The sequence below is a fragment of the Oreochromis aureus genome, linkage group 5, assembly GCF_013358895.1.
Source record: "Oreochromis aureus strain Israel breed Guangdong linkage group 5, ZZ_aureus, whole genome shotgun sequence".
Classification (NCBI taxonomy): domain Eukaryota; kingdom Metazoa; phylum Chordata; class Actinopteri; order Cichliformes; family Cichlidae; genus Oreochromis; species Oreochromis aureus.
The window spans coordinates 20,071,384-20,089,360 of record NC_052946.1 but is presented as its reverse complement, the minus strand read 5'-3'; the positions used below and the strand labels follow the sequence as shown (position 1 = coordinate 20,089,360).

Below are 17,977 nucleotides of genomic sequence, written 5' to 3'. Positions count from 1 at the left end.
ACATACTAATTTTAAGCACATTGGTTTATCTGCAAGAGAGAAAGGCGCCACACCTAATTTTCTTCATGATAACATAACACATTTAGTACAGAAATAAAGAGCAGAGGAATTAAATACTAACATGCTGCACAGTTTGGATTACTAGATAATATTCACCGAGTGTCATACAATAAGATAATAACTACAGTCTGCACACTTAAAGTCGTTATTGCATAATATCACAGTCGTGTGCAGAATAATTCTAGATAAACAATATTTCCTTCGAACATGACAGCAGTACTTATCAAACCCAGCATGGTTACCTGAACATTACCGGAAGCTTTCAAAATAAGAGGTTAATAAGTGTATTACAAAATACACTTAATGCTGGCACAGTGTATGGTTTCATGAAATCGTGTAAGTCAGTTAGTAAGTCAGATATACAAACAAATATGTGTTTTTCTAAATAAAGAAAAGAAAACGTCAGTGGCGGAAACAAACTTCTATAACTGTTATTTCTGAGATTTTATTTAATCTGGACCTCAGTGTTAAAAAAATTAACTAATTATAACAATAAAAATGAATCAAAACTAAATGAAAACGAAAACTAAATCCTGAAGCCGTGACAGCAAACAATGCGCTCGTCAGCTCGTTGCGGTTCCGCTGCCATTCATTCATTTAGTTAAAAGAGCTGAGCGGTTCTCTTACATCTTATTTTGAAAGGTGTGGCGGAAGTTGTGCTTATTGACGGAGTCCGATGTAGCGGTTGCCAGCAGCGGGCGGCTCTTGTGTCCCTGCGGGCGTTGAAACACAAAACCTTTCTTGGAAACAGATTCCGGGAACCTCGGTGAGTCCGGCTGAACCGAGCTGCTGTCTCCTCTGCGCCTCACTCAGGGAGGGGAGCGCTTCAATCGCACATCCAGCGCTCAGCACGCTTATACATATTTGAATCATTTTAGAGGACTGAAGCGAAAACTTTGGAGGAACGTTTATTATTTTATTTTTTTCTCGCTGTCAGCCCCTCTGCTTGGGTCCTTAAATACTCACTGCAGGGCTGTTTTCACGCTGGTTTCAATCCTTATGGTTTTTCCTGATTTGAGGTAAGATCATTTCTAATATGATTTCGGTAATTATGCGGTATGCATGATTCTTATGACACTCTTTATGTTACAAAGTAAGGTACAAAATAAGATGAAGACGCGACTTAGTATGAACTGGCGCAGTATAAATAAAGCTCGATTCAGCGTAACTGAATTGGCACATTTATTTGAGTTGTGTGTGTGTGTGTGTGTGTGTGTGTGTGTGTGTGTGTGTGTGTGTGTGTGTGTGTGTGTGTGTGTGTGTAAATATAGATGGGTGTCTTTTTTAACCCTGCGGTGAGGGGACCCTGTTTGTAACCTTAGAGGGAGGCTTCACTGTAAATAAGCACAAAGTTGTTCTGACTGGTCGCTTTTCCCGTTGTCCTGATGGGAATGGTCACTTTCATCATTATTATGCTTTCATCTGTGGGGTGGTGGAGTGTCGACAGATCTCCAACCAGTTAACACTTCTGGGAGATTTGGGACAGACATATTTGACATAAGCAACTCAATCCGCATTAATTAAGGGAATATCTTTCAGATGATCTCTTAGTTAATTTTCCTACATGTCATCATCGTCTCCACAGGTGCGCTGTCGGTCAGCAATGGTTGCTCGGGCGGTGACCATTTTCCATCATGAGGAACAAAGAAAGTCATCCTGCTCGGATCCTGCGCCTCCATCCTGGGACCCAGCAGATGACCTCCGCTGCATCACCACCACCTTCCAGTATCTGCAGACTTCTGGTACGCCAGCCGCCTGATTTTATTTCACATTTAAACACTTCCAGATTCAATGTCCATGTGGCTATTGAAAAACAAAACAAAAACACTAATAACTAAACTGTCTTTTTCCCCAGGTTGGTACTGGGGTCCCATCTCAGCGAGTAAAGCTCGGGAAGCTCTCCTCACAAAGTCTGAAGGCACATTCCTGGTGCGGGACAGCAGCCATCCACAGTACATGCTGGCTCTGTCAGTGAAGACTCGCTGTGGACCTACCAGCGTGCGTATAGAGTACAGCAAGGGCTGTTTCTGGCTAGACTCTGTCTCCCCTGGCCTGCCTCAGCTGCAGTCCTTCCCAGATGTTCCTAGCCTTATACAGCACTACACCAGCTCAGGCCACGCAGCACAGGACCAGACATCCAGTGACATTCACCCCCAAATGGAACCTGACCCTTCCCAGCACGCAGCTAAAGACAGTGGAGTACCCCTGAAGCTGAAGCACCCGCTTCACAAACTAGAGGTTTTCCCTTCTTTGCAGCACCTGACACGCCTCGCCATCAACAGGCACACAAACTGCCCCAACCAGCTGCCCCTCCCAAAGCCTCTGCTCTTCTACTTGCAGGACTATCCTTTCTCGATATAATACCTGCCCCTCAGAGACAGGACAATCAGACTGGAACATGGTCGCGCCGTTGAGCGCATACTGTGAATCGGGGACTCTTTGATATATTTATGTATAATAAACCACTCTTGACCTCACTGCTCATGAATGAGCTTATTCTTACTGCACTGCCGCTGGTATTCTTCAATAAATATTCAATTATTTACTGTGAAATGTGCAATGCCAATATGTGTTGTTTTCTTTCCTTCTTTCTTTTTTTTAATTTTGTGGCCCAGTAGGAAGAAAGCAGCTCCTAAACCAGCTGTTTCGAGTGTTCTTCAATAAGGCAGCCTCCACTTATAAATAATAAATCAGTGAAGAAAACAGCTACTCTGTGCTTTGATGCTCTAGCAGAGATGACAGGAACAATTTGGGGTTTCATAGCTTAACAAAAACTGTTTTTCTCTAAGCCCAGTGGAAGAGATTAAAACTCCAAAATATACACAAACAGATGTGTAAACTGCAAAAAGAGACAAAACAACATGTGAGACACATAAAGGAACCACGCAGAGTCTGTACCCAGAGTCCCGCCGTTCTGCTATAAATTCAGTGTGTGCATATAATGTAATGTGTACTTCTTTAATGTTCACAATCCTGACAGAAATCTGACATCTTTCATTTCCAGAAAGGAAACACAAACAAATCAAAGCTCTTCAACAAATGCAAAAGCCAACAAAGAGGGACTGTTTGTAGCTTGTAGAAGAGGATTATAAATACCATTTCTGAGAATTAAATCTCGGAAATGTTTGTTTTTCCAACTGTTGTGTGTTTGTGTGTCTTTCCCTCCCTCCCCTCTTCTGAATTACTGGTCACTTGAGCACACCGATAAATGAGGTATTACTGTTTTCATGGAAGCGCATCTGAGTTCGTTTCCACGAGTTGGAACTGAGCAGCGCAGAAAAAGCCTCTTATCGGGATTAGAGTAAGCGCTGCAGTTATTAATACACTGCTGCACTGCCAGCTCGCTCTCTGTTTGTGTGCCTTTCTGCTCCAACCTGCAGCCGAAAGGCTTAAATCATTTCTCAAGCCACAGTTAAATGATCGGGATAAGCAGAACAAAATCTCTATCGAGATCACATTTATATTTATCAGAATGACGCTCTTTCATTAGGATTTACTGCAATATTAAATGAAGCCATATGCCATTTAAGAGCTATATGCTGACACAGAAGGAGAGCTCAGGTTGAAGTAAATGTTGCAGCACCTCAGTGTAAAAATACTCCATTAAAATTTAAAATTCTATTTAAGTAGTGACTAAAGTAAATGAACTTAAAGGATCAGATACATTAATACTCATGATACAGATAAGTCATGTAAAATGCTCTGTAAACAGTATATTCTACAGTAAATTCTTACTGGCAGCTGTAAACACTTTTTACAGCAAAGAAACCTTCTGTAAATGCTGTAATTGCATTTACAATAAAGTTGCTGTAATTGGATTTTACAGTAATTTTTCTGTAATTTCTATATGCAGTAAAATTACTGTGATTGAATAAAGATCAGACTTCTACTATACTGTACTCTAAAATCCTTAAATCAGACTTTATAAGATGCTCATGTTTTTTGTAGTCTTTACAAAAGTGTATAACAGCGTGAACACAGTGCTGTCATGGAAAAATGAGACTTCATATCCACTGACATGAGAGCATTGATGGGCTGAACTTTATCTCTGGATCTCAAAGCTGTGAAGCAGATTTATTAGAAGTGATCGTATCACAGAAAACATTTTGGCACGTCACCCTTGGAGAACTCCATTTTTCCTGCTTCAGTTTCACGCTGTCAGGCTAACGGCGCCTGTAGCCTATTGAAAAGGATATTTAGTCGATCCATTGACTTTCATGTCGCGCACGCCTAAAATAGTTTAGGATTATTTAAAAATGCTGCAGCATTACCTATCAAAAATCAGTTAGCACACTAAATCCAGTTAATATTCCAGAAACAAAACTGAAACCCAGCAATTGATTTTTACTCGAAATCCAACAAAGTTAGATTTTTTCTAAGACTGATAAGGATACTGATATTTGATTATTTGAAAATTATGATATTCTGAAATATCAGCTTATATTATTTTCATTTCAGACTCACAAAAAATAAACAGATTTCCACAATGCTTGTCATGTGTAGTTATTATTTACTCATTATATACCCTGATTATTCTCCACTGCAGACATGAACACAGACAGCTGGAGACCCGACAGCCAACCAGCCATTATTTATTATATTTCTCTGAAGTCCACTTAAAAGTCCATGGCCTTGGGTGCATGCATAGTTGATGCGCTGTAATATAAACAAAAAACAGGCAGGCACGTAGACAACCACACTGACCCTCGTACTCACAGTCTGATGATGAAATTTACGTCACGCTGACCCTAGTGGACTCATGGACATGGAAAGTGTAATCCCGGCCTTACTCTTTGCCCCACTGCTCGGATCATTTTGTTGTCATTGTTTGCAGACTTCAAAACAGGTGTTTCCAACAGGAAGTTACCTCTGGTGGACAAACTATGAAACATCAACACTCAGAACCGGGTTGAAGGGTGTTTCTCTTGTCTGTCCTTTAATTTTTACAGTTTATCTATCTGCCATTATACATGCGAATACTGATAGATGGGTAATATCAATCAGTCGAGCTCGAAACCAAACCCCAAGGTTACCTTATTGGGCAGTGAACTGCTTTCACTGTTTTTGGCTCCTGCCTTTAGGGGTCGCCACAGTGGCTCATCTGGATCCATCTCACCTCATTCCCAGGATCCTCCTGTGTCATCCCAACCCTCTGCATATCCACCTTGACTATATCGATGATATGTGTGTGATCACTCTCTCTTTTCTTCCTGCCTCACATTTCCATATTCATTATGTTATGGAGTACAATATATTCACTATCCCCCCTTTGCACATGTCCAGAGTATCTCAGCCTTACCTCTAACTTTGTTTCCAAAGTGCTCAATCTCAGCTGTCCCTCTGACGTACTCATTTCTGATATTGCTCATCCATAAATACATAAAAGAGGTAGAGAGAAAATCCATGCAATATAAACTAATACACAGTTTTTATTTTACTCCCTCTAAACTTCATAGAATGAGTGTAACGTCCAACGACCTATGTTGGACCTGTAAACTAGACATGCAAACATTAGCACATGCTACTTGGAAATATAAGCAGGTATATCCCTTTCAGAAGTTCAGATATGGATAAATTTGATAACACCCTTATCACCAAAATTATGTGTATTGGTAGGCCAATCAGTCCCACCCGCAGCATTGAAATACAATTTTGCGGTGATGAAAGTAAGGGCAATCACAGTTGCAAGGATTCTTAGTGCATGAAAAGACACATCCTCCTCAAACTTCAAATATTGGACGAATTTTAAAAATTGTATCACATGAAAGAAAAATGTAAGGAGTTGATGATGATAATGACAACTCAGGCAGATCTTTGTAATAAAATGTTATTGACAATGTTGATGTTGCAGTTTGAAGACATAATTGCAGGTTTGAGTGTCAGTTCCTGCTTTTCTATTCCTATCACTCTGTCCCTACAGTCATGCAGTTATAATCAGTGGACTAATTGAAAATTTTATAATGATGCTGTCTGGTCAAGTTTAATATAGAAAATGTAAATTTCAATAACAGAAAGTAAAATACGAAAAAAACAATAAGAATATGGTACTCTGTCCCACCTTATATATAACATGCGTGTTTAATCTAATATATAAAAAGCTCTAAATTAAAAGAAAAATGTGTTATTTTTTGTTGCTGTGTACAAGTATTGATTAAAACTGTGATATTATTATTATTGTTGTTGCTGTTATTATTATTAGTAGTAGTATTATTATTGAGAATTATGTTGTTGTACTGTAGTGCATTGCTGTGCTGTCCCCACCCCCTCACTTCCCTCCTGTTAATCCTTCAGCAGCGGCACACAGTAAAGAAGCAGCGGCGGAAGCTAACAAAGCACTACTTGGGCTTCATTTGAGTAGATTTTAAACTAATAACTTGGTGAGTTGGAAATATTTTTGAGAATCCTGTAGCTGTTATATTTTCTAACACTTATTTTGGGTAATTATACTATTGTTCTCACTATAAATCTGTGTATCTTCACCAATATTTCTCCTAGCCTAGCTAGTGAGCTAACGGACCGATAAAGTCGTATAGACTTCCGTTATGCTAAGCTAAGTCTAGCTATCTAGCCTAGCTGGCTAAACCGGTGCCGGTTTGTTACTGAAAGGAGAAGCAACGATTCCGGCTCAGCAGCTAGAAACAAACCACAAACACAACCTGAGTACATTATATCACACGTGTTGTACGCATTCACTGTAGCACCTCCGACTAATATCGTAAACATTCAAATTGAGCTTACAGGACACACACATCCGGCTAAGCTAACGCTCGGTGATTAGCTAGCTTCAGTAAACACAACATCCTCCTAGACTAAATCTGGGTCAAACACCACTGCGGGGTCCTAGTTATATTTTGCTGACATACATTTACATGTTAATACGGCCAATGTTCTTATAGTGATGGAATAAGTGTTTGACGGGATATGTATGTGTATTTTTTTGTTCGAGCTTGATGCCGGGGTGGGTCAGAGACACCGGAGCGGAAACGTAACATCACGGTAGAGGGCTTCACTGTATGACTCTTAATTTGTAAGACAGCTATGTCGCGATGGGCCCTTCACAGTATATACAGTATGGCTGATCAGTGGACCATGAAAACCCGTGATGGTGATGATATTGTCGCAGAAAGCTGTACAGTTAGCCCCGGTGTTATTTTGTTTGGGCTTTGCCATTACAGCTTAAGGTTGCTGGCAGTTCATCGTTTATCACAGGCATAGTGTTAGAAAGTTGCACAATGCTTCAGTGTAATAAAATAAAGTTACCCACTCTGATATAGACACGTTCACGTGTTTTAATCATTTTCTATCTCTTTTTCCTGAAGCTATGGCAGCAATCAGGAAAAAGCTGGTCATAGTGGGAGATGGAGCCTGTGGGAAGACCTGTTTGCTCATCGTGTTCAGTAAGGACCAATTTCCAGAAGTCTACGTGCCCACAGTGTTTGAGAACTACGTTGCTGACATTGAAGTTGATAGCAAACAGGTAAGCAGCATTTATTTCTTCCCAGAATCGGTGTTATGTAACTGTAGGACTCTAGTGGCTGCACTCATGTAATGCTAAACCTATAGACCAGGGTGGGCAGTTAATTTTCCCAGAAGACCGACGTGTAAGATCTAGTCTAACCTGCACAAGTTTAAATTATTGAGCAGATTGAGTTCAGCTTATTGGCAAAATTAATTGTCTGACCTGCCCACCTACTATCAACTGTGCACTGCTCGAAGATATTTCAGCTTCTAAACACTTTTGGCAGGTCGAGTTAGCACTCTGGGATACAGCAGGTCAAGAGGACTATGACAGACTACGTCCACTCTCCTATCCAGACACTGATGTCATTCTCATGTGTTTCTCCATTGACAGCCCTGACAGTCTTGGTAAGTAAAAACAGAGGAGACTCCGCAATGTTGCAGCACGTTTTTAACTTTAAATTATTATGACCAAACCACCAAAGGCTTTGTGGGAGGGGAGGTTTGGTAGGTAGAGTGTTCGCCCCATGATCAGAAGGTCGGGGGTTCAAATCCACTGAACGGCTACCCTGATCAAGGTACCATCCCTACACACTGCTCCCTGGGCGCTGGATTGGTGGCTGCCCACTGCTTCACTGAGTGAATGGGTGCAGAGAGTAATTTCCCAACAGGGGATTATTGCAAAAAAAAAAAAAAGGTTTATAGAAGGCTCACCTTGACTTAAAAGCTCTGGAGCTCATTTTGAAATCTGAAACTCTTATGTGGGCCACTTCTTTGTGTTTTCATTGGTGGTTAAAGATGATTTTTGAACATCTTCTAGTTACTTCCACCATCTAGTTACCCCTACTCTATTAAAGGTCTTTCCCTTGTGTAGCACATAAAAGACAAATTCAGGATTCAAATATTGGCGTGAAAATTCAGAGAAAAATGTTTTTACTTCCCATTTGTTTGTTTTATCAGATCAGCTTCTCTTTTAAATGTAAATGTTTAAATGCAAGGGTTTCCATAAAAAAACTGTATCAGAAATAAGATGGTAATACAGAAGAGGGAGGAGTTATGCACTATATTATTACCATATATATATATTTGCTGCATTTCGTTGCCCTGTACCTGTGCATGTGCAATGACAATAAAGTTGAATTCTATTCTATTTAACAGTAGCAGCTGCGTTTTGAACCAGTACCAGGGTAAGAAGGAGTATTGACAATAATGTCACAGTAATCTTGCCAGGAATAAGACGAAGAGTACTAGATGCTACAGGATACTTATAGCTGCTCCTTTCATTCACATGGGGTCACCACAGCGGGTAGCCCCGCATGTTTGATTTGGCAGATTCACTGGATGTCTTTCCTGATGAATGTGTAAACCATAACACTATGGAGCCACTATTTTTAAAAAACTATATGTATATATTTATTGTAAATAATGGCTTGAGCACTTGCAGTGCCATTGGTAATGAGAAAAGAGAGTTTTTCACTGTAAAAAGACTGATGGAAATTCTTGAGATTTGGTCATAGCTTTAGTAATCTAATATTAAGAATGAGAAACATAGAAAACAGCTGTTGGACACGGAGTCATGTTATTACAGTCTCCCACCATGAGTCTCTGTTTGCTCTCCTCTGTACATCACAGTGGACGCACATTTATCATGTGATCTGTACCATTACAACACCTTGCCCTCAAGTTTCTCCCTCTAAAGTATCTACTCCTCTTTATTCAAGTTCACGCCACCTTATCTCGCATACAGTCCAGAGATGCAACTTTTACAAGTTAAAAGAAAAGTCACTGATAGTGATTTTGGTCATACACTAACTGTTTAAGACAAATAATCGTTTAATTTCTGCTTGCTGCCAAATATCAGCATTTTATTTATTTTTGCATTGTTTGCACAGAACAACATGTTAAACATCCTCTTAGCCTGTAGGAGTCTGTGATCATTAGAGTTTTCCTGCTGGGTTACAGAGCAACAGTAATCCATTAGGAAAATAATCAACAGCCATGTGTCTCTGCTTTGAATGCTGCTATATTTGTCTCCTTATTCAGAGAACATCCCTGAGAAGTGGACCCCTGAGGTGAAACACTTCTGTCCTAATGTTCCCATTATACTGGTGGGAAACAAAAAGGATCTGCGTAATGATGAGCACACTCGGAGGGAACTTGCCAAAATGAAGCAGGTAAAACTTAACGCCCTGAGCAAGAAAACAAACAAACTTTGTCAGTAAAAGATTTTTTCCTAACATTGCTTCTTGATCTTTATATTTATTTTAGGAACCCGTTAAACCTGAGGATGGGCGGGACATGGCTAACAGGATTGGTGCCTTTGGATACATGGAGTGCTCTGCAAAAACAAAGGATGGTGTGAGGGAAGTATTCGAGATGGCTACCAGGGCTGCACTACAGGCCAGGCGGGGAAAGAAGAGCAATAAATGCGTCCTACTGTAAAAGGAGGCATGAGGACTGCTTCCTGGAGGGGGAAAGAAGGAGAATTAGGTCAAACCTACCCCCCAAACACACCCACCCAAAAGACTGTTCTCCCCAGTTTTTACTAAAGGTGTAATGCTTTTACTTTTCTTTTCTTTTCTTTCTTTATTTGTTTTTGGTCTTAAGCAAAACTAGTCAGGTTCTGTCAGTATTCAACTTTGAAGTTATGGAAAATACTTTTTTTTGTACTTAAGCAAAAGTAAATTTGCCATAATAATCAAACTTCCTTTATCCACACATTCTGTGTAATTAAAAAGGTCAGCGGGGGAACCGTGGTGTCAGCCTGCCAATTGCAGTTAAGTGCTTAAGCCCTGCGAGCTGATCAGAGGAATGTTTCCACAGCCAACTAGGGTTGAAGTACCTGCTCACTGTGACCCGTAGTCCTTTAATTATTGACAAACTAATGCACACACAGTCAAAATTTGTTTGTGTGCTTCATAAACAAATCTGCATTATGATCACATGCACAATGCGAGACTGGAAAATCTTTTTGCTAAAATGCAAATGGAAACTTAGTGTTTTGTGTAATAAATTACTTTGTAAGAATCTGGATAACTTGCATCACTTGATTGAACACAGAATTAAACTGAACTAATGAATTAAAGCCCTACCTAGGGACAGAATTCAACTTTATGCAATAGTGAGGAAAATTGAAGGCCAGTCTATGCTTTAGGCTCCTCAGCTTATGGTGAACATTATGGATTGGGTTGAGCCTGAGTGCACACAAGCTTGTCAATGAATCCCGTTAATAGTTGTTAAAAACTGACAGCCAAGATGTTTACTGATCAGGACAGTGAATGTGAAAAATAAACCTGCCCAGGCTTTCTGGGGGTCAAACTGCCTCTACCATCACTTTTTGTTCAAAGCACATATCGGTAATCATCTGTAGTTGAAGGTGATCTTTTTTCCTGAATGGAAACATGAGCCAAAAGCAGTTTCAAACTTTTACTCAACATTTAAAGCGAACAACAGAGAACCGCACTTCTTTGGTGTGTTTTCAGTTTTACATGTAAGAACTGAATTTTTGATTACAAATAATTTTTGTTACTATTAAACCTACTGAGCTTTATATTAAAGCTATGTAAACAGTGAAAACAGAGGTATTTAACAAATATACAGTTAAACAGTTCATTAGATGCACATAGCTAAAACTACTGCAGTCTCACTTAGCAGTGTATTAATTCCAACCTTAATAACGCAAAGTTCTGAAGAGTGTTGAGCACTGTTTTGTGCAGGACTTTTGGATTCGACTGCATTTATTTTTAACTGGGTGAAAAACATTCAAGCTAAAAAAAACAACAACAACAAACATATAATGGAAGGAACAACTTTGGTGAAGTAAAAATTAATATATTGGAGTGAAACTGATGCATCCTGGATTAAATCTATTTAACCAAAATAAAACAAACCCAATACACTGTTTGTTTAAATCAACAACAACCCTTTGGGCAGGCTGTAACAAACTGGAAAAAGAAAAAAAAATGGCAGCACAAAACATCTGCAGCCCACCATCAGAAAATCTATAATCATCAGTTCAATAGTCATGCGTTCTTCTTGGCGGGAAGTCCTGAGCGGGCGAGAAACATCGGAAGAACAGCCAGCGCTCCTAGAGCTACTGCCACCAATGGTCGGTAAAAAAACCAGCCAACCCCAATAACGATAAGAGACAGCGAGCTGGAGACGCACAAGGCGAAGATCTTCAGTCCAATGGACACGAGCTCTCTAAGGACAGGAACCCAGTCCACTGCAGGAACACGGCACACAGGAAGTATGAATAATAGAAGCAAGGAAGGATGAAACTCACAACTTTACAGCAGCAGAGTTAATTTACCCAGAGTGTAGATGATTTGCATGCTCAGCTGGATACCAAGGAACATGAGGGCCCAACCTGCAGCCCGGAGTCCCCAAGTCTTCATGCTGTTAAACTGGTGCTCCCTCGCAAACACCTCCTACAGATAACACAGAAATACGCTTTACCCAGATAGACACACAGAAAGAGAATTTAAACCAACAAATGGAAATGAAGCCCACGCTGACCTCCGCAGAGAGCTCCTCCAGATAAAGGATCTCCAGAGTGTCTCCTGATTTGGTTTTAAATGGCAGCAGCTGCTCCCCTCTCTGCATGGCTACAATACTGACCTGAAAAACAGCAGCATGTGAAGCAGAGCTGTAGAGACTTAGTTTTAATCTAATATAAATAAATAAATGAGCAACTCTTTTGACAATATTTGTTCCTGCTCATATTTCATGGTAAACTGAACATTTGTTTGTTTTGGGCTTTGGGTTGGAATATAATAAACGGCACATTTGGCTGAAGAAAATAAATCTTTTTCCACAACAAAACAACTGTTTTTAATAATCCCATAAATGTGAGCAGCATGCCAAAGGAGACCAGAACTGTCCTCATGTTGATCTACTAAACTGTGTCAAAAAAACTGCTGTGAAAAGTTTTACCACGATTATTTGGTACTGTGTAAATTTACTAATTTAACAGTATAGTACATTCTATACATGTTTACAGTTACAGTTTTTTAGTTAATATGCAGTTTTATATTAGTACATGGGGTTTTTTTTAGATCAAAACAATCAAGAAAATATCCCATGTCATTCTGTTATGGATAAAACTTAAAAACAATACTAAGTTTCCAGAACTTAAAGACAAATTTTTCATTTTTTTTTCTATTCAAAGTCCAACAAAATATTCTAATACCTACTCACAAACAGTGAATGTTTATAATACTTTATCAAGTATTTGATTATCCAAATTCTATTTGTATTAATAATAATTTAAAACACTACTTAAACTGATTTTTATGCAAGTTAATGATAAAATATTTGATTATTGAATGTTATAAATAGCAACATAAGAACATCATGTAGATTGTGACCACAGACTGTACATAAAAGATGAGCATAGCTGTAGTGATGTCAACCTCAGGAATAAGGGTTAGAGTTTACTGAGAATACTGCATGCTCATGACTGTTCTACTGAAGATTTGATGTTAGCAACTGAGACCATAAACCTATTAGGAAAATATTTACTGGGTAACAGTGAAATGAAAAGTGGGGTCCCTCTTCCATAAACTTCTACACAATCAGACTTTGTTTTTAACCAGGAGTCTGAATTCACTAAATTCACTTTTCAGATCCAGAAGCTACATCAGTCTCCTATAAACAGACTACGGTCAAGACCCAGTGGAAATGTAGGCAGAGAATGTGTTGATGGGTCATTTGTAGCTTGTACCGTTTGAGCAGGGCCGTGGCGTGAGTTGTCACTGCTCAGTCCAGCGAAGGAGAACCTCACCCGCACGTCACCCACCTCATGAATTCAAACAAATTCAAAGTCAACAACTGTGGAACGCATAACATGTAACAGAGTGCAACACTGATTATATGCGAGATTATATGTGAGGCGTTCACAACTAGATGCTCACCTCTGGCCTGCGTGGATTTGTAGTATGATAGAAGTAGTCATCATGAATAGAGAGAAAAGGGTCCAAGTTAAAGACGGGAAAATCCCCCAAACTCAGTGTCTGGAAGTTATTTATCTGCTCCACCAGGCCTGAGGATAACCAGGAAATTAACCGAGTAGTAAAATCCAAACACATGAAACACAGCATCTGTGTAGTGCCTGTGTGTTTGCTTAGACACAAACCTTTAGACAGAATCAACGGTCCAGTTCGGACTTCAGGAGACACCACCATCACACTCTCCACAGCCATGGCACTGAAACACAGACTGAAGTGAGGATGGACTGGATGCACACACAAACACAAGTTGATCATATCAAATATGTTTTAGTACCTCGGGTTCTGGTGACCAATCTCCTTATCAAAATTACGACTGTTCACCAACTCTGACTTCCACTCAGTGTCTACAAAAAAGGAGTTATAACCTCTTTACACAGGCTGTGCTGTTACCAAAGATTACAGACTGCAAAAAAGAAAAATTAAACTCACTGTAGGTGTATGTCGTTTCTGTTTTGGTTTCACCGTTCTCCTGGTAATCCCTGAATTAAAACGTACAGTCAGCTGCATTCTAGCCAACATGTCCACACCCAGTCCCACCCTGAGTGCTGACAACAGTGTTACCTGCTCTCATGGTACTCCACCCACTGATACATCTCCACCTGCCGCTTCAGCTTCACTGCATGCACCACCACTTTGTAGTTGGGGTCATACAGGGGCTGCACAGACACAGACACATGAATATTTAACAGCAAAAGCAACAAACCATACGAAAACACTTATCTGAAGACAACAACATTTCCACATCTACTACTACTAATAACTATCAGCTGATGGTGCATACAAATTCTTAATGCTTAAGCATGACAATGTCAAAGTTTGACAATGTAGCAGCACAATAATGCATTAATATAAACACAAATGAAAGAATACAACTGAAACTATATGAAGCTTCAGTATACAGATTAAAAAATAAAAAATTTGCAGAATCAAAACAAGGAAGCCAACTGGTGGCACATTTATGTCCACAAAAAATAAATTAAAAATGGAATTAAATACTAGCAAAAATATTTATATGTTGTACAACTCCTGAGGTCGTGTATTAATTTAACATAGATAAATACAACACTATTTCTCACTGAGTCTCGCTCAAGATGACCTTCTTTTGTCCTCCTCTGCAATGATACGAGGGTAAACACTGCCAGATAACAGGCACCACCACCTGTTTATCTAAACAAACTAACTAAGGCAGCCCTGAACTTTTTAGACATCACCCGACAGAGATGCACGTGAGAAGGCAAACAGCCAGTGCAGAAACTCTTTAACCCGGCAGCTCCATGGAACAAAGTCTATGTGATGTCCAATAGGATCCATGTGAGAACAACACATGTAATCGGTCACCGAGTTCAGAGTGAGTGAGTGGTTGTCTGCCCGGGCTGATTCCTCACCTAAACTGAAAGGAGTATGTCCCGACCCGATTCCCCCAACATTGCTCAGTTCTCTGTAATGGATCGATGGATGCATGTTCTTTTATCAAATGTACGTACAAAGGTTATAAGATTTCTATTACATATTTACACAAATATGTAAAATTAGCTGTAGGTTAAAAAAATAGCTAACTGAAATAACAATGAAAACTAGAAAAAAAAAAACTAAAGCCAACTAAAATAAAAATAAAACATCTTCCAGAACTGTCCTTAGTTTTAGTCTACTTGTCAGTTTGGTAAAATCTGTTATCACAGAGTGCCTGATGAGGCATGAACACACATGTTGAGTTAGACTCTGGATGACATGACTGAGAGTCAACAAAGTGTTGTCTTTGTGTAATCCCTGCTCTGATTTTAATTCATCAAATGAAAAGATTAAAAACACTTCTAATCAGGAACTGATAAGAAGTGCGTAGCTCAAGTAAATACAGAATGATGGAAGTCCTTAAAATATCTGGATGTTTGATATCTGAACACCGTTTTGAAGGCCTACAGAAACCATAATTTTAGGGGTAGGGGACTCTAAAATTATACAGAAGGCACAAGTTTTGAAGTGCATCTTCCCCTGGAATTTTGTCATGCAAATCTGTGACAGTCGGGCTGAAGGCATTTGAAGGCTCCAGACAAATATCCTCCATATCATAATAAGTAAAAGACTGAAACTAATACAGAACCTTTGAAACGCTCTGTAAACTAACAGAAACTAAACTCAATTTTTAAAAAAGCCAAAACATAATAACAAATATACACATCAGGGACTCCGACACATACACGCTAGGACAGAATAATGTTCAAAATACAGGCGAGCTCACCTCTGCAGTATGCAGCTTCGCAGACAGGTGAACTAAACGGCCGTTATTTTGTGCATCGAAGCTGATATAGGGCCCCAGTGATACAACCTGGGAGAGACCTTCATCCAGGGAAGTTGCTGTTTGCAGAGCCCGTCCCTGCACAAAGAAACCGTTACAGAGACAGAGTGCTGTCTTTAGTCTGCTGTTAAATTATCGTGACCATGATGATCTGAGCTGCTTAGAAGGAACTGTTTCCTACCTCATTGGTGAAGAGAACATAAATTGAGAGGAAAAACAGTCCTACACCAACAACTGCTCCTCCTGTAGTTTCACTTAAACGCTCCAGAAACCCAGGGTTGGACTTTGCAGACACACGCTTGTGTTGGTCTGGAAACTGGAAAAACATAAGAACAACCTAAATAAACATGACATCAACAATTAAATCTATAGAAGAAATACAAGTGACAGAACCAAGCTTTGGTTTCTGATTAGTGTGTAGTTATTTTCTATAGTCAATCTTTAGTAATGACATGACCATAACAAGACATAACCAGTAACTTAACAATAAACTGTCTTTTTGGTTTATATATAATAATACACCAGGTGTTTATCAGAAAACACATGATGAATGATGAAAACACATGAATCTTAGAAAGCGAAGACACACATTCCTCTGATCGATTTATTACGACTAATCCGGTGAATGTACCAGCCAACTGCAGTTCTGGTGAGTAGTTTATATCCACTCATCATGGACATGAATGTAATTTTGGGCTTTCTGCTATGTATTTGAACTGTTCTGTTTCGAGGATGTAATCATTGTACAACATACATCTTTACTGACTTTAAAAAAAACAAGGATTGGGTGCACAAAGTTGGAATTTATTTGGGATTTTCTCTACAAGGTCAAAATATATACATAAACCCCCACTAATATTTGGTTAAATGTCTCTTAGCGTGTTGCACCTCAACTAGACACTTTTGATAACTCAATAAGTTTGTTATAATTCTGGCTAGGAATTTGACCATGCGTTTTGACAAAATTGGTAGAATTCATTTGAAACAGTCGGTTACCTGGCATGGACACGGTTTTTAAGCATAGACCGCAAATAGGGTTTAAGTTGCGGCTTTTAGGAGGCTATTTCATGAGATTAATATTAGCCTGCTTTATCCATTCCAAACAGTCTTTGATGTCTGCTTAAGATCATGCAACTGTGTCCAAGTTTAAACCATCTAACTGTTGATTTGAGGTAAAGGTAGCCCTCCTCCTTTATTATTCCATGTACTTTGAACCAGTACTGCTCGCAGCAAAATTTGTTGTTTAGAAAGGACTTCAAGAGGCCTTCTTAAGTTGTGTAAATCTGCAATTCTTCTTCTTAGATGATCATTGAGTTCCCCTTTCTTCTCAGTACTGGTCAATCCAATGACTGCTGTCCATTTTATGCTGAGAAACTAGCAGTTGTAGGTGATCTTGATTACCAATGTAAAGTTAATAGGCCCTGGTTTATCAATTTAACAGACACTGAAGAACCTTCAGCATCACTTACTAAAATACAGTGAGTGTATATTTATACTTGCGCCTGTAGAAAATCTAAATTATTTTCACGCTTGTGCACGCAGTTCTTGTTTTTAAAGTCAGCAAAGGTGTATGTTGTACAATCACTCCACCCTGGGGAAAAAAAAGGGTAGTTCAAAGAAATCATTAAAAGCCCAAAATTACTATGACGTTCATGCCCACGATTAGTGGATGTAAACTGCTGGCAGACCACATGCCTGTGGTCCCATGTCCCATCATGACTTAGGCGTGAAAGTGACACGCCCCTTTTACACTTCCTAATCTAATATTTATGTCTGGACGAAAAAATTAAGACTAAACGGCGACTCACCGCTGTTGCCATTGTACGTACTCAATTAAAGCATTAGAAATGATTCGTCAGATCAAACTGACTGGAAAAACGCGGCAGTTGAGGTGCTAACGCTGCAGCAAAGTTAACTGCACACCTAAATCCGGAAGGAGTTTACATTTTTAAAGTAGAACCAAAGACCATTATACGAGCCACCTACTGTCTGTGCTGAAGACATTTCTCTACTTTCTCGACCGTCAACTTTCAAGGAACACGAAGATGCTAGCTACCTTAAACTGACACGCCAACTGCCAGTAAGCTTTCACTTTTACTCTGGAGTATCCCGAAACTCGCCCAGAGAGGCGGACTTTGTGAGACAATATAAACTG

At 39.5% G+C, this 17,977-nt stretch overlaps 3 protein-coding genes across 4 annotated transcripts; 2 read left to right on the top strand and 1 right to left on the bottom strand.

The window, feature by feature from the left end:
* Window positions 1-726: 726 nt before the first annotated feature.
* LOC116333855 (cytokine-inducible SH2-containing protein-like) lies at window positions 727-2,613 on the top strand. The gene is made up of 3 exons (XM_031757131.2): window positions 727-1,079; window positions 1,646-1,802; window positions 1,916-2,613. Exons 2-3 carry the CDS (start codon window positions 1,664-1,666, stop codon window positions 2,419-2,421), a joined length of 645 nt encoding a protein of 214 aa, XP_031612991.1. The 5' UTR covers window positions 727-1,079; window positions 1,646-1,663; the 3' UTR covers window positions 2,422-2,613.
* Window positions 2,614-6,316: 3,703 nt separating this feature from the next.
* On the top strand, window positions 6,317-10,836 carry LOC116333806 (rho-related GTP-binding protein RhoA-B). The gene is made up of 5 exons (XM_031757067.2): window positions 6,317-6,437; window positions 7,380-7,537; window positions 7,806-7,926; window positions 9,562-9,692; window positions 9,787-10,836. Exons 2-5 carry the CDS (start codon window positions 7,382-7,384, stop codon window positions 9,958-9,960), a joined length of 582 nt encoding a protein of 193 aa, XP_031612927.1. The 5' UTR covers window positions 6,317-6,437; window positions 7,380-7,381; the 3' UTR covers window positions 9,961-10,836.
* Window positions 10,837-10,931: 95 nt separating this feature from the next.
* On the bottom strand, window positions 10,932-17,951 carry LOC116333804 (transmembrane protein 43). Of its 2 annotated transcripts, none has more exons than XM_031757065.2 (12): window positions 17,809-17,951; window positions 16,004-16,138; window positions 15,766-15,900; window positions 14,091-14,185; window positions 13,959-14,008; window positions 13,804-13,873; window positions 13,655-13,725; window positions 13,434-13,561; window positions 13,244-13,318; window positions 12,037-12,138; window positions 11,831-11,948; window positions 10,932-11,743 (listed from the first exon to the last, which is right to left on the bottom strand). In XM_031757065.2, exons 1-12 carry the CDS (start codon window positions 17,824-17,826, stop codon window positions 11,541-11,543), a joined length of 1,200 nt encoding a protein of 399 aa, XP_031612925.1. In that variant the 5' UTR covers window positions 17,827-17,951; the 3' UTR covers window positions 10,932-11,540. The 2 variants fall into 2 exon arrangements, with proteins under 2 accessions (XP_031612925.1, XP_031612926.1); XM_031757066.2 differs by lacking the exon at window positions 17,809-17,951 and adding an exon at window positions 17,631-17,796.
* Between the last annotated feature and the right edge of the window lie 26 nt (window positions 17,952-17,977).

What these genes read in the sequence shown, in the direction of transcription:
- LOC116333855 (XM_031757131.2), top strand. Translation starts at nt 1,664, where the DNA reads ATGGTTGCTCGGGCGGTGACCATTTTCCATCATGAGGAACAAAGAAAG. An exon ending in CCAGTATCTGCAGACTTCTG is followed by an intron (nt 1,803 to 1,915) that starts GTACGCCAGCCG and finishes CTTTTTCCCCAG; the next exon opens with GTTGGTACTGGGGTCCCATC.
- LOC116333806 (XM_031757067.2), top strand. Translation starts at nt 7,382, where the DNA reads ATGGCAGCAATCAGGAAAAAGCTGGTCATAGTGGGAGATGGAGCCTGT. An exon ending in TTGAAGTTGATAGCAAACAG is followed by an intron (nt 7,538 to 7,805) that starts GTAAGCAGCATT and finishes CACTTTTGGCAG; the next exon opens with GTCGAGTTAGCACTCTGGGA. An exon ending in TGACAGCCCTGACAGTCTTG is followed by an intron (nt 7,927 to 9,561) that starts GTAAGTAAAAAC and finishes CTCCTTATTCAG; the next exon opens with AGAACATCCCTGAGAAGTGG.
- LOC116333804 (XM_031757065.2), bottom strand. An exon ending in GTGGAGTACCATGAGAGCAG is followed by an intron (nt 14,009 to 14,090) that starts GTAACACTGTTG and finishes GTTTTAATTCAG; the next exon opens with GGATTACCAGGAGAACGGTG. An exon ending in ATTGGTCACCAGAACCCGAG is followed by an intron (nt 13,726 to 13,803) that starts GTACTAAAACAT and finishes TCTGTGTTTCAG; the next exon opens with TGCCATGGCTGTGGAGAGTG.